Genomic DNA, 16,103 nt, shown 5'->3' with positions numbered 1-16,103 from the left:
TGTAGTTTTGGTGCCTGTCCTGCATCTCGCTCTGTAGACCAGGCTGGCCTCGAACTCACAGAGATCAGCCTAGCTCTGCCTCCCAAGTGCTGGGATTAAAGGCGTGCACCACCACAGCCTGGCTCCTGTATTTTTTATATGAATTAAATCATTTAAAATTGTCTTTTAAATACTTTAGCTTCTAATACAGAAAACATTGCTCAGCAGATCACCTGCGTAAACAAAAGAAAAAGGATTCCAAGATGATGTCCAAATGCTGCTCTTCCTTGCCCAAGTCTCTTCTTGGGATTAGACTGACTTTTGCCCTCAAATGACTGCAAGGGCCAATCTGAGAGAAATATTGATTATTACTTTCTGTTTGTTTCATCTGTAGGACTCTAAGAGATTTGAAGGCATTGACTCTGACTTCAGAAAGCTGGCAGATGATGCTCAGAAAACCCCGAATGTGGTGGAAGCCACGAATAAGCCAGGTCTCTATGACAAACTGGAGGATATTCAGAGCAGGTGAGTTGGCTTACCAGCCTCCTGTGGGGAGGGTGCAAACTTCCCTTCTCTGTCTCTGACCTTTATTAAATGCCAATGACAGCATGCTTGGCCCTTGCTTTCCCCATGAGTTTTGGGTAATATAGGGTGTGGTGTCATTAGGAGGTTTGATGCAGATGTAAACAGATATGTCTATTTGCAAATATTCCTAGGAATTCATTATTCTGAAATCTGAAAATATTCTACATATTGCAAATACAGTCATCCATCAGTTTCTACTCAGAATTGCTTCTAAGACAACTGCAGATATACAGAAGTCTGCAGCTGCAAGTTCCTCATGCAAAATAATGTTGCACATAACCTTTGTAACCCTCCCATGGCTTATGCATCCCCTCTAGCTTAGCTACAATACCTAACTCAATACAAATGCTTTGTAAATGGTTATGTTGTATTATTTAGGGATTAATGATGAAAAATGTTTGTGTGTGTTCAAAACATGTAAAAATTTGTCCTAAATATCAATCCATAGGTGGTTGGACCCTCAGATGAGGAGTTCACAGACACTGAGGGCTGGCTGTGTTTGTGTTTAGGTAATGTGTGTGTAACTTGGGGCCAAGTTATACTAATTATACTAAATTAGGAGAACCTGTGTTCTGTGCCTTCAGGTTGTGCCTGTGTGAGAAAGCCCTAGCAGAGTACCTAGACACCAAGAGGCTTGCCTTCCCTCGGTTTTACTTCCTATCCTCCTCTGACCTGCTAGACATCCTTTCCAATGGCACAGCCCCACAGCAGGTAAGCCAGTGGCAGATTTAAAACCATCCAAAGGGATGGGGCACACCCAACAGGAGCCTACTCTCAGAGAAGAGACAAGCATTTCAGACCCATGTTGCCTTAGGTATCTCTGCTCCCTTTCTACACACACACACACACACACACACACACACACACACACACACACCACCCCCTTTCCCAGCATCTGAAACAGAAGCAGAGTGGCGAAAGAGCATAAAGTTAAGCCTTTATCAGGAATACCTTTGATCTGATTCTCAAGAGACATCTAGCCAATTGTGGTCCACAGTGACAGCTATATAAAGAAGTGTGATATTCTGTCACTGGCAGGATGGCATGCATGGAGCTGGAGGATATGATGTGACATGAGATAAGTCAGTCACAGAAAGACAAATGCCACATGTGGAAGCTGAAGTTGATCCCACAGAAGTAGAGAGAAGGGCAGTGTTTACCAGAGGGGTGAAGGGGGTGGCTAGTGCGTGATGGGTAGTGGATGTGGCATGATGGATAACTTGTAAACTTTTATAAAACAGTAAGATAACTATAGTATACCACAGTTTGCATAAGTCAAGAAAGCTAATAGAATTTCAATAATCCCAACATAAGAAAGAACCAATTGTTTGATATGATAGATGTACCAATCATCCTGGCCTGATCATATTTGGTATATAGATGTGTTGAAGTGTCAAACCAGACCCAAACACTAGACTGACTGACAAGTCACTTGGCTGAATTCCTTTCCTCCCTTCTGTGTGACTTGGTCATTTATTTGAAGTATGAAGGGATTTGTTTGTTTTTTTCTGAGTTAGGGTTTTTTTTTTAATCATCTACACTGTTTATTTTTATTTTTTAATATGTAGAACACTAATTTGATTCCAAGAGCCAAACCATGTCAAAAGATATGTATCTCTGAGAGTGTCCCTTTTTTCTCTGTTTATCTCCCACCATCACTACCCTCCCTACTGCCCATAGATAGGCAGTTTCATTAGATCCTGATTTATCTTTCCTGTGTTCATCTCTGTACAAATAGGCAGGTGCACATTGTATCCAGTCAGATATGGTCCCTCCTCACCACTTCTTTCTCACACAAAAGGCAGCAGTCTGCAGTACCTGCTTCAATTTTGTCTTTATGAAGGCAGCAGAGTCTTCTGTGTAACCCAAGCTGACCTTAAACTGGTGATCCTCCTGCCTCTGCGCTACTGAGATTGCAGGCATGTGGTATTGGTTTTGCGCCTTCTTCTTTTCATTCTCCTCCTCCTTCTTATCCTCCTCCTCCTTCTTCTTCTTTAGTTTTGTACCTTAGAAATCATTTCATATTAATCCGAGCTCTCTATTTCAACACTTGCATCATGCTATATGCTGATATATCATAGTCTGGCCATTAGATACCTATTATTTTCCAATCAAGTGAAGTGGCATTAGGTAACCTTGTGTTTTGGAGACCTGTCTTCTAGATCTAGAGATATTCCTGGAGAATTCTGGCTGAAAGAGTAAACACAAGCAGCCTTGTTAGCACTGCAATGCTTCACTGCACAGGAACTGTCCCCTTGGCATCACCACGAGCCATGGATGAGCGCTTCTCCAACAGAGCCAAAAAGCAGCTCCAGCAGGTCTGACTCTGCTTGTTAAGAAGAATCAAGTATTAAAAAGACATCACCTTTGCATCTGTGGTCCTTCTGTTTTTATCCTGTCGACTGAATCATTTCCCAAGTGGCCCAGGCACAGTGGAGTTGAACTACATATCATATCAGCATTTTGTTTAGAGTTGTACTAATTCCGTGTGTAGAAGGGGTCAGATCACCTCCATTCATTCTATGCCTTTGGTACCCACGGTACTCAGTCTTAAGTATTTCTTTCAATTTACTTCTCATTAGGTTCTGGTAAATCTTTAAATAATCCACCCCACCCTAGGGAATGAAGCACAGTAAAGATGTTTTCTAACCCCACTTCTGTGTGAGTGACTGAATAGACTGATTATTAGTCATCATGACAGTAATTTCACCTTTATGTTTGTAGAAATCAAAATTTGTATTAATAATGCTTAAAATAGTCTTTGCTTATGTATTTGCTTTATTTTGTTATTTTTCTGTGACATTTGGGGTCTTCCCTGTCCTGGAAACCATGGCTTCTGTCTTCTTGACAGTTTTCTCCCACTCTGTTTTAGAAGATTCCTATTCCATTGATCTGCTCTGCCCCCGCTGGCTTCATCACACATCTGCACACTGAGGCCGGTTGCCTTTGGCTACAGGCCCCTCTTCTCTTTGAGTAGACGTAGCACTTGGTCCGTTTCCTTGGCGTTCTCCAGGCCTTGTTCACTGCACTTAGTTCTTTGTGTCAGCTGAACCCGTGAGTGCTGCTAACACCGTTGTGAATTGACTTTGAGTTTGCGCCCTTAGGTTCTCTACCAACCCATCTTTCATCTTGTGGTCTACAGAGCTTGTCTTTCTTTGGTTGAAATGGAAGCAAAACCAAGGGATAGTTATTTCTCTTTTTTAAACCTGAAACTCATCCGCGTTCTTACTTGCTCTCATTCCTGTTTGGTTGCAGGAGAGGACACTGGCTCCAATGGCGGAATGACAGTGGTGGCACTGTTCCCACCGATCTTTTTATTCCTTTAGTCATATCTATCCACTTCACATGGCTCCTGTCTTCACAACTCCATGATTGCTGTACCTTTCCCTCCACAGGCATGGCATTCACCCTCCTCTCTTATGCAAGAGTCGTTCCCTGGCAGGCTGTAGACAACTCTGATCAGCCCCCTGTGCATCCTCTTGAATCCTTTGCCATGGTTTCCTTTCTCAGGTCCAACGTCACCTTTCCAAGCTCTTTGACAACATGGCCAAAATGCAGTTCCAGTTAGATGCCAGTAAGAACCCAACCAAGACAAGCCTTGGCATGTACAGCAAAGAAGAGGAATATGTGGCCTTCAGTGAGCCCTGTGACTGCAGTGGGCAGGTGACAGTCCTCCTCACACCTCCCCCATCCCTTCCCATCCGAACCAAATTCAGTGAAAGTCAGGTTCTCTCAGGCCAGAGCTTGAGACCTGAAGGAGCAGCTTTCCTTGCCTGGGGTCCACACTGGAGCTGCCTCTGGTGCCTTCCTCTCTCTGAGGAAAACATATGTCCAAATTTATATTTCCTCATTCAGTAGAGACCAGTGCTGGGAGAAAAAAATTGCACATAAACAGTTACTGCAGTCGGCTGTGAGGGGATTGTAAGGTGATTGGCAGCCCAGAGAATATTAAGATGGCAACCCCTGAAGCACCCCACAGGGGAATCTGGAACTCAGACACCTTCCTTCAGAAGAAATATCCTTTTCTGAGATGTCTCCTGCCTTTGCAAGTATACCCCACAGTCATTTCCTCCCATAGTTCTTCTCCTTGGAGAGCTGCCTATATACCTCTGCCCTAGCAAGTCCTACTACACCTCCAGTCCTCCCACAGCCAACTGCAAGCAAATGAATCATAGGACAATTCTTTTCTTACACCCCACCCTGTCCTCCAGCACCACTGAAGTAAAGTCCTGCCCCACCCATTATTCACAGCAACATAACCAAGCATTGCCCCCAGGGGCTCGATTCCCATGCAGAATAAGGCCTGAACAAGATGGTCTTTCAGAAATTTCTACCATTCCCACATATGCTTGGCGAGAAATTCTCTTATCAGAAAATAATCCAAAGTCCTCTTGTTGTTACATGGGGGTGGCTGACAACCTTGAGTTTTAAATTCAGAATATGTTCTTTTAACAGACCAAGACCACAAAGCATTCAGCTGAGAAACACAAACCGAACTAACATCTCTGTGCTGTGTAGACAAGCCTGTGAGAATCAGCTTGATTAAATCTGCCCCAGTCCAGATTTGGGGTTCTTTGTATAAGCTCTAATTAGCATTCTACCACCCCTTCACCTGTTGTCATTTTTTTTTCTGGGTTCCACATTAGCACATTAGCCTAGCTCCCACTCATCACATCCCAGATTATAAATGCAAAAAGGTCTGCCCTTGCCTTCCGGCATCTGGTCAGTACACAATGCTGGAGCTCCATTGTCTTCACTCCCTCAGGCTGGGTGAAAGAAAACAGTATTGATCAAACTTTCTCAGTCTTGTGGTGTCTGACCCAGAGCTCTCCTTCCAGGTGGAGATATGGTTGAACCATGTGCTTCGTCACATGAAAGCCACTGTGAGGCATGAGATGACAGAAGGAGTAACCGCCTACGAGGAGAAGCCCAGGGAACAGTGGCTGTTTGATTACCCAGCTCAGGTACTTTTCCAGTTGGACCTTCCTGGGCCACTGTCCTCATCTGTCTTTCTCCTCCAGCAGCCTGTGTGGGCCTTCTGAGATTGAAGAGCCCTGGTGCTTCACAATAGAAAGAGCTTGAATCCTAGTCCATGGTGAGGGCCAGAAGACCAAGCAGAAGCATTGACAGCCATGACTTAAGTTCAGTCATTGCTTTGGAAAAGTTGGGTTATGGATCTGTATCATTGACTGTAGGAAGAAGTTGTGAACATTTAAAGTCTTGGAGTCCCCTTACACTGTATGTGCCAGCTCTTTGCTGACTGTGAGAGGGGAAGACCGACAGGAGATGAGATGAGGCAACCTATCCTATGGGAGTTCACAGCCTCCTGTAGAACCCAGTCACTTGTAAATGTGCCTAAGGTGATCACTGGGTAGGCTCAGGGCTCCCTGGCCATATATAACTTGCTAGTAAGGTCTGAGACTATGTTTCTGAGGATCTAGTTAAGCCAAGATTTGAAGCAGGCGTTAGGGAGCTAAATAATGGAGGGAAATAGCACCCCATGTAGGGAAGAGCATAGGCAAAAGTTCAGAAGCCAAAGCAAGCACAAAGTCCCTGAGGAATGGAGAAGAGCTAGATATGGCTGCAGCAAGGCTAAAAGAGGAGGAAGAAGGAAGCAGCTGATAGAATCCATCTGGGAACCTGGAAGCCAGTTCTCATGGGCCACATTAGGAAGACTGTCTTGATCCCAAATTTTACCTGAATTCTGCCCATGTTTCTCAGGAAGGTCTCAATTAAAAAGATGAATGAAGACTTTCAATGACTCTGGCTTCAGTGTACAACTCTTATTGCCCTCTGGTGATAGGGTAGGTGCTAGGGTTGGTTTCTCTGAGAGTTGCAGACAAATAGTTGTAGTTGAACTTATATAATTAAATTAGAGTGTCTATGGGAATTTGATGGTATGAGGAAAGGATATGGCACAGATCCCTGAGCATTACCAAGGGCCAAAACAGGTAGGAGGAGCCAAAAAAGAAAAGGAACAGAGTCTTCTTCAAAGGAAGGTCCAGGCTACAGTCATCATGAAATGAAAAACAAGCTGTTGGTGGCTGAAGAATGGTGACACATTTCCAGTTACTTCTACAAGATCAAGCAAAACAAGGGTAAAGTCTGTCCCTGGGTGACTTAATGGGGCCATTTCAGCAGAGTACCATGGAACGGTCACATGGAAATGGGTAGGGAGGTCTGAAGAAAGCAGAAATGACTGAGTGAGCCCAAAGAGAAGGGAGAAGTAGGGCTGTGGAAACAAGTGAGTCCCATCAAACTGTCTGATAAAGCAGCGATGCAGAAGGCCTCTCTCCAACAAACTCCAGTAGGAGGATGCAATCCCATAGGAAAACATAGGCAACCTAATGGATGAGGCTGCTTACAGCAACTGTTGCTGTTTCACGAAAGAAATAATTCCCATCAGCATTCCTCACAGCACAAGTTCTGTATAAGAATTTTGAGCTAAAAAAAAAAAAATGTGATGCCTCCTACTATCAAATACATAGCATCTAGCACAATGTCTCCTAAGCCTAATGGGTCCACAGATGAACAATGCAATTAAATCCTCCACTACAGATACTGAAAAGGATGTATTTGCCATGTACAAGTGCACAGTCAACAGAAGAAATCCTGATTTAAATCTCTTTTTCCATGTTTATTTTTAATCTCTGAAAAAAACACACAAACATAATGACCACATTGAATCTTGGTGTTTATTCCCCTGACCTTCAAAAGTAGTCATTTTCAGGCTGTAGATTTTTGAGAAAATAAAGATGTGGTGAAAATATTAAGAAGAAGCAAATGTAGACCATGGAATTAGAGTACTTGGGCTGCTAAAGAATCAAAGGCTGAGTGTCGTTGAGGTGCTTGGTTGGTCGGTGTGTGCTCCTCCCTCATGTGACAGAGGTGCCATCTCTGGGAAGTGAGAGGTGAATGATGCCTGTAGCTATTCCTTGACACCGAGGCATCAGCCAGAGCCAGCCTTTGGCTGTCCTCAACCGTGATCCATCATCAGGAGCAGAATGTGCTCTTCTCATCTTGGTTGTAATTAGTTCACATCTCTGAGGACTTGGAGCATATGGTTGCCTTAGTCAATGATCAGGGAAGAGGGAGGGAAGGGGGCTGTCACCCACACAGTTGCATCCTGAACTCTTGCTGCCTCGTGAGTGGGTTGCTTGGAAACAAGCCCTGGTAACAGCTTGACTAAGCAGTTCTTGGTACCACAGGTGGCGCTGACCTGCACTCAGATCTGGTGGACGACAGAGGTGGGCATTGCGTTTGCCAGGCTGGAGGAAGGCTATGAGAATGCCATGAAGGACTACTACAAGAAGCAAGTGGCCCAACTCAAAACCCTTATCACCATGCTAATTGGCCAGCTCTCCAAGGGGGACAGGCAGAAGATCATGACCATATGCACCATTGATGTGCATGCCCGGGATGTGGTAGCCAAAATGATTGCTCAAAAGGTAGGCACTGTAGATCTAGGTATATTTCTCTTGTAAGAAGAATCTCCATCAGGATCACTCTAATACAGTCCCTGGGTCATCACATCAGCTGGGTGAGGGGCATGGGACTTCCTGCTGCCTCTCAAAACTTCCAGCACAGCAGTGTAGGGGTAGTACTTGATTTATGATTAGTCAGCTCATGGTATTTTGACTTCATGGTGGCAGAAAAGCAATATATATTTAGTAGGAACTGCACTTTTATTATAGTGTGTAATTAATAACATAGGCTACTCAACACAATCATGTAATTGGACATTATGTAAAATGGTTTTATCCAGCCACAAAGTAATGAAAATACTTTCACTGTGTAAGGCAGTTATGATGTTTGGTAGGATAAGTGGATCGAATTCATTTTCCACTTAAAGTATTTTCTATCTATCATGTGTTTATTATACAGATGTAGCCCTAGCGCAAGCTGGGAAGCATCTGTAATCAGACCTGCCTGTGCTTTCTATGCTATGGGCAGAACATTCTGGCCTTTCACGTATCAGACAACATCAAAGCCACCCCGAGGCTTCCATGGCCTGTAAGCAGAGGGCCACCTACCTGTAAAGAACTATAACTCACCCACATGCTCTGCTACTCTTCCATTAGGTTGACAATTCCCAGGCTTTCGTCTGGCTATCACAGCTACGCCATCGTTGGGATGATGAGGCCAAACACTGCTTTGCCAACATCTGTGATGCCCAGTTTCTATATTCCTATGAGTATCTGGGAAATACACCTCGCCTAGTGATCACGCCTTTGACTGATAGGTAAGTGCCAGTACCAGTTACTAACAGCTCTCCTTGTGTCTGACAAAGTCAACCAATGGTCAGCCAGGATCAAGGTCACCATAATTGTCTGCTTGTTCACATAGCTTTGAGGGGAGAAACTTAACTCAACACAGCAATTATAAAACAAACCTTGAAAGGATGCAAGGTGATCTTCTTCAAACAAGCCCCTGAGCAAATCAATGAACTGTTACTTTCTCAAGGAATTGCTAAGGCAGTGATATGCACCTGAATTCCAACGCCAGATTGAATACATCCCACGTGCTTAACCATGACAAAAAATGACCTCACATTTGGTCTTTTGAAAGAAACTAATCCTAATGCAAAGTTTTGGGTCTGGAAAGTGTCTCATTTGGTAAAGTGCTTACCATACACACATGAGGATCTGAGTTCAATCCCAAGCACTCATGTTTAAAAAGCCACATGTATCTTCCACTGGCGCATCTATTCATTACCTCTCACTCTCTGAGAACACAAAACTATAAGGAGCATATTCACAACCATTAAGTTGCTTTCGGTGTTCTAACATGAATCTTAAATGGTCTTATTAATAAAAACAAACCCAGGAGTCAGGTATTGGGGTAAATTCTGAAAGATCAGAGAAGTAGAACGAGCCACAGCTAACATCACCTCGCCAACTTCTCAGCTGAAGTTGTTTCCTCAAACTGGAAGCCACTAAGTTCTCACCCTAATGGATCTCAGCTGAACTGCTGCTGAAAACCTAAAAGCTTAAAAGGCTCTAGTTCCTGGTCCTCATACCTTCCTGTCATCATTTCCTTGGATTAAAGGCATGTGTCTTTCCCAAGCAAGATGAGATCTCAAGTGCTGGGATTAAAGGTGTGTTCCACCATGCCTGGCTCTGTTTCCAGTGTGGCCTTGAACTCACAGAGATGTGGATCTCTGCCTCTGGAATGCTAGGATTAAGGGCCTGTGCTACCATTGCCTAACCTCTATGTTTAATATAGTGGCTGTTCTGTTCTCTGACCCCCAGATAAGTTTATTGGGGTGCACAATATATCAACCACACAGTGTTTCAGGAGTACATATTCTCCATCCTTCATCCTAGTACATAAATGAACTCATGCCACACACTGAGCTGACTACTGGCATTTCTAAATAACTAAAATATGTCCTGCTCTTAAATACCAATTCTAGTGGGGGAATTAAAACACATACAGATAAAAATTTAAATAGTACAAGGGGAAAAAGCACTAGACCTTAGGCCAGTGGTTCTCACTCTTCCTAATGCTGCCACCCTTTAATACAGTTCCTCATGTTGTGGTGACCCCCAACAATAAAATTATTCTGTTGCTACTTCATAATTATAATTCTGCTACTGTGATGAATCATATTGTAAATGTCTGATATTCAGGCTACCTGACAGGTGACCTCCAAAGGGGTCATGACCCACAGGTTGAGAACCACTGCCTTAGACTCAAGTAAGGTTCAAAGCCATTTGCTGTGGATTTCCAAGTACAGGACACAGAGTGTGACACCAAGTGTGCCTGTCCTCTGAGCACAGAGGGTCCCATCACAGGAGGAAGACAATGATGACTAGAAGGGTTTGAATAACAAGGAGTGCCTGGTCTGGACCTCTCAAGACATAATGGGTCCAGGGGGAGACTGTCAGATGGCTGCCAGGGTGTCCCTCATGTGGTATAGAAATCTGTGTGTGTGTGTGTATCACTCTTGCTGGTAAAAGGGACTGTAGCATCTGTTCTCGTTTGTCCAGACTTTTTAAGACACTGTCTCCCTTGAATACACTATATAGCTCAGGTTAGCTGTGGCTGCGCGATAATCCTTCCTCGGGTCTGTACACCACACACAGCACATTTGTCAGCTGTCAACGTAGATCCCCAAACTGAAACAACTCTAGTTAATCATTCCTGAAAGATTGCAAAGCAAAGTCATGGAAATGAGAGACCTTGGAGAGGGATGTAGACTCTTGACTTTGGCTTTAGGGAAGGCAGCCGGTCACCCGAGTCAGACGAAGGAGTATAAAAGATACATTCTTGATCCAGTGGGGAGTGATGAAAATCACGCCTTACCAAGTTTTATCCAGCAACAGAGTGGGGACGAAGAGAAGAGGGCATGGGGAAATGCCTTGAGATACAGTATTTTTAGTTCTCCTGAGATTTCCGTAGTTCTCTGTGCCCTTTCCTTATATGGCCATTGAACATAATATCGCTTCTCTAGAAAGAGTAGCTCAGCTGAGTGAGCGGCTTACAGAAAACAAAGGGATTAGCATAAGCTGTGTTAAAGTAAGCTGTGCCACGTTTTTTTCTTAATTTTCTCGTGTGTGTGTGTGTGTGTGTGTGTGTGTGTGTGTGTGTGTCCCTGTGAGTGTGCACGCATGAGGAGGCCAGAAGACCACCTTGAATATTATCTCTCAGGTGCTTTCTACCTTTACCCGTTATTTTGGATTTGGGGTGTTTTATTTTGACAAGGTCTCCCACTGGCCTGGGAACTTGCCAAGTAGACTAATCCAGCGGAGTGGCCCCAGGAATCCACCTGTCTCTGCTTCCCCAGTGCTAGGATCACCAGTGGGCACTACCACACCTGGGTTTTTTCATGTAGATTCTGGGGATTGAACTCAGGACCTCGTGCTTGCGAAGGTAAGCACTTTACCAACTGAGCCATCTCCCCAGACCTCTAGCTCCTAGTTTAAGTGGTAACATCTGTCTCACAATCAAATATCCAAACACATTTCCAAATACCTAATAAACAGCTTCAAGTGACTTAAACTGCCTATGGAACTGGGAAAGTATGGACACCCAGCATCCTCTGTGGGATCCGCATCCTTCAATCATTTTCCTGCCCAGTTTGAAAAGTCTCTCATGCCCAGAATCCTACTCAAGTCATTCCCTTTTTATTCTAATGACTCCTTCCCTGTGCAGTTTTCATGAGGCCACATCCCTGTCTCCAGTGGCTCCATACTGCATTTCAAGCAAAAATCTAAGGTTCTTGGAGGACATAGTTGTCCCTGCCAATCTCCCTAATCCTCTCTCTTTGCGCTGTCCCCAAAGTCTCCTTTCTACTCATCACTAGAAGTTCATTTCAACTGTCTCATGCCTGGAGTTTCTTTCTCCAGGCTCTCCATTCCACCATGGCCCCTCATCCTTCCCCCACCACCATTTTTTAAAGCAGCCTCTTCCATCTGATTTGCACATACAGTAGGCAGCCCTTATTGAACCCTTTCAGTCTCCCGCCTAACTTTCCCCACCTTCTGGAATGATCTACTTGTCTGCTTGCTTTCTCTCTGACATCAGGGACTTTCATTTACTTTGTGTGCAAAATCACCAACACCTAGCAGCATTTGCTGAATGAATGAATGAATGAATGAATGAATGAATGAATGAATGAATTATATCTAATATTAGAAGTTTCCAATCATAAGAACAGGCAACATCAAGAAGTTGATTTAGGGTTTTACCTGAACTCAATTATGTCTGGGGTCTCTTCAGTGAGATATGAAGTTTTTTCCCAATTCAAGGTACATGAAGACTGGATTCTCCCAAACATCTCCTACAATTGTGATTCTAAGTAATACATCCATCATTAGTAATAAATCCAGCAGCACATTTCTTTTTACTGTGAATTTTCTGGCTATAATTAGCAGAATATAAACAATATAATTAGGCTATCACATGTTCGAACAATTTGATTAATGTCTGTTTCCCACTCTAGACTGTATGTCCTATGATGGCCTTGACTTTGGTTTGCTCTGCTCTGCTCTCAGGACTTAGCACTGTGTTCAACTGTAACAGGCACTCAGGATAGACTCCTTAAGCCCATGCTGGGAGATGAGTTCCAGGGTCTGGGGTGTGGATGCCAATTCTCCATAGCATTCAGAGTATTACTTTCTTTCTGTTGACCCATCAGACATTATCATTCCAAGTTGTAAGAAGTATGAGACTCCTATTTCCCTGGATCTTGACATTTGCCCGAGAGCTGAAGAAGAAAATTAGTACTTTTTGATTTAGAGGACTGTGGTACCCTCATGCCAAATGCTGTCACAGGGAGTGAAGAGAAGAGTTTGACAATGAACTGTTTCTAAAACAGGGATTTATCCCCTCTTCCATGGGATTTTGCAAATAACAGCTTGAAAGGAGGATTTGATGCAAATATTGGTGAATGCAATATAAACCTTGACCTCGTTTTGCACATTAGATGCCTTTTTGACAGTATATGTAGTTGAATATTTACATAAGTCCCCCTTTCTCATTGACTTCCATTATTATCTCAAGAAATGTTTTACCCAGAAGAAATAAAATTATTCTCCACATAGGAAGTCACATTTTAGAGAGCATTCAGCCTTTACTTGTGTGTAGCATTGGGACATTTAATTTGCTCCTACCAGAAGAATTAATCAAACGGACAATTGATCCATACAACCTTTGCACATTCATTAAAAGCACACCCGTGTACAGTACATCTGACTGATTGTGCCTGTGTCTTTGGAATTTCCCACTGCCTGGATGGGACTTGAATATGTAAGTAGGCTCAGTCGCTGTCATGGGACTTAGGTACAGCATTAAATTGAAGAACCAAATGGAAATGTTTTCTCAGGCTGAACAAAAGCAATTCTTCTAGGTTGTCCCTTAGCCTTGGGTGAGTTCTCCCCACCCCTCCCAGCCCCTCCCCTCCCCTTCACACATAAATGCCCCTATCTGCCCTGTGCTATATTAAGTAGTTTTAATCAACTGCTTATCAATTTCGAGCACCTCCTAATTTCTCTGGAAAAGGTGCAAGTAAGTGAGATATAATTGATGCAAGAGTCTTTGAAGGTGGTTTGCTGGACAAGGACAGAGCCTTGCATCTGGAAGTTTTCCTTTGGTTTTCTGTTACAGGAAATCTGAAAACCTTAATAATTGAAGAAGAAAAGCCAAGTCACCTAGGGGAGATATGTCACTGTTTACTGGCTTCCTTCTCTATGTGGCCTCTGAAGACAGAAATTGAGATCATATCATGATCTGTTATGAAACATGGGGGATTTCTCATTTTACTTAACACTCTTGTAGATAGCTCTTCTCTGGACATGGCAGCCATTGCTGTCTTTATCAGAGCAGTTTAACTATCTGCAAGAGACCTGCAGTCTCTGACATCTTGTCATTGCATCCTTGCTCCACCTCCAGCTATCTGTAGTTCTGCCCAACTGCACATGGCCTCTGGAGGTGAAGGAGTACATATATTGTGGAAGGGTAACTCAAGAGGGAAACTCCATCTATGCAGCTACCGGAAGTAGTCATCCATGCTGGGATGAGACTCTTGGATGGTTAGGCTACTTTGGTTCTGCAACACCTCACCCATGCTTTCTAAGTAAGCCCAATAAATACACTGGTTCCTCAAGTGGAACATTAGTGACATTGTGTCTGTCCTTGGAGGCTCTTCTGGGGTGTGTAAACATTTGTTCATATCTCCCAGTGTAAACTTCATGCAATAACTGCATGTATATTCTCTGGGTATTCTTCTAAAATCCTCAGGAGCTGACTCACAACCTGCTTGCAAGTGTCCCATAATATATGTAACATAACCATGTGATGGGATGGGGGCATTTGAGTTGTCACTAAGCTTCACTGTTAACAATGAAGCAATGTGGTGGTATTGTGTTCCCCAAAATATTGTGTACTCTAATAAATTTATCTGGGGTCAGAGAACAGACAGCCACTAAATACAAAGGCTAGAAAATGGTGGCACTCACACCTTTAATCCTAGCATTCCAGAGATAGAAATCCCTCTGGATCTCTGTGAGTTCAAGGCCACATTGGAAATAGCCAAGCATGGTGACACACCTTTAATCCCAGAAAGCCAGCCTTTAATCCCAGGGAGTGGTGGTAGAAAGCAGAAAGATATATAAGGCGTGAGGACCAGAAACTAGAAGATTTTGGCTGGTTAGGCATTTGGCTGGTTAAGCTTTCAGGCTTTGGAGCAACACAGTTCAGCTGAGATTCATTCTGGATGAGGACTCAGAGGCTTCCAATCTGAGGAAACAGGACCAACTGGCAAGGTGAGATAGCTGTGGCTTGTTCTGTCTCTCTGATCTACCAGCATTGACCCCAATAACTGGCCTCAGGTTTGATTTTATTAATAAGAACTTTTAAGATTCCTGCTACAAAGCCTCATGAACTCATTTGTGAATGTGCTAAGATTCTCTGTGAATTTCCTCTAAGATACTGAGGAAGAAAATAATCAAATGGTACAAACTTACACATTATGTATTATGTACGTGTGTCTACACACAAACATGTATGGATGAGTGTCCATGGTGGACTAAAGAGGGTGTCGGATCCTCTGGAGCTGGAGTTACAAGTGGCTATAAGTCACATGACATGACATAGGTGTTGAGATCCTAACTCTGGTTCTCTGGAAGAGCAGCATCTTATCTTAACTGCTAAACCATTTCTCCAGCCCCCTGTTGGTTTTGTTTAAAAAATAATGTTGTCTCCACTCTCACTGGTTTCTGAAAGTGTCAAGTGCAGAGTTCATTAAATAGCTGTATGTATTGCTTTAATGTCCCTATTCATTTTGCTGGTCATTCTGTATCTCCTTTGCATTGGGACCTTATTTACTCACAAGCTTCAGAGTCATATGTTAATTGGCAATTGGATTTTCTTCTCCTGAGAGTTATGCTATCACCATTCTTGTTTCTTATAAATTACTCTTAGGTTTAGAAAGCCCTTGTCAAAAAAAGTAATATTTACCTATATCTTTTTCAGGCTTTTTTTATTTTGCTTTTTATTTAAAATCTTTGAGTACTTTGGAGAATGTTTTGACTACTAAGAACAGTGAGTCAAAATATATTTTTTGTCAAAACATTTTCAATTATGAGTGACAGCAGTCCAAATTAATCCAACTTTTACTTGGCTCTGTGGTACAATGGATAGCACATCTGACTTCTAGACAAATTAAACCAACCTTTAAATCAAAGAGGAAGCATTGCACAAACCTGGAAATTGTTCAGCTGGCTGGAGCATAGTAAGCTCTGGGCTCTAAATGTAGACCTCAGAGCTTGAACTCCATAAACATACCATATTTTGTCTATGCATTTGGACAGTGGCAGACACTTGGGCTATGTCTAGTTGGGGCCATTATTACATTACTGATATGAACATGTTCATTCAAGTCTTCATGTGGATGTGTGGTTTTTTGTTTTGTTTTGTTTTGTTACTTTGCTTGGTTGGGGTCTATTAGACCTTATGCTCTTTTATGCTTGACTCTTTAAGAATCTTGCAAATTGTTCTCCAAAATGGCTGTATCATTTTACGCTCTCACCAGCAAT

At 43.0% G+C, this 16,103-nt stretch overlaps 1 protein-coding gene across 2 annotated transcripts in view; it reads left to right on the top strand.

The window, feature by feature from the left end:
• The window catches only part of Dnah9 (dynein axonemal heavy chain 9), a 356,165-nt gene that overhangs the window by 90,590 nt on the left and 249,472 nt on the right, over positions 1 to 16,103 (top strand). For both annotated transcript variants that reach the window (XM_006973518.4, XM_076542621.1), the window contains 6 exons: positions 374 to 504; positions 1,149 to 1,275; positions 4,075 to 4,227; positions 5,403 to 5,528; positions 7,773 to 8,012; positions 8,646 to 8,806. In XM_006973518.4, the coding sequence (XP_006973580.1) occupies positions 374 to 504; positions 1,149 to 1,275; positions 4,075 to 4,227; positions 5,403 to 5,528; positions 7,773 to 8,012; positions 8,646 to 8,806 (938 nt within the window). The remainder of the gene's footprint in view (positions 1 to 373; positions 505 to 1,148; positions 1,276 to 4,074; positions 4,228 to 5,402; positions 5,529 to 7,772; positions 8,013 to 8,645; positions 8,807 to 16,103) is intronic.

The sequence above is a fragment of the Peromyscus maniculatus genome, chromosome 8, assembly GCF_049852395.1.
Source record: "Peromyscus maniculatus bairdii isolate BWxNUB_F1_BW_parent chromosome 8, HU_Pman_BW_mat_3.1, whole genome shotgun sequence".
Lineage (NCBI taxonomy): Eukaryota > Metazoa > Chordata > Mammalia > Rodentia > Cricetidae > Peromyscus > Peromyscus maniculatus.
This window is presented reverse-complemented; position numbering and strand designations above follow the sequence as displayed.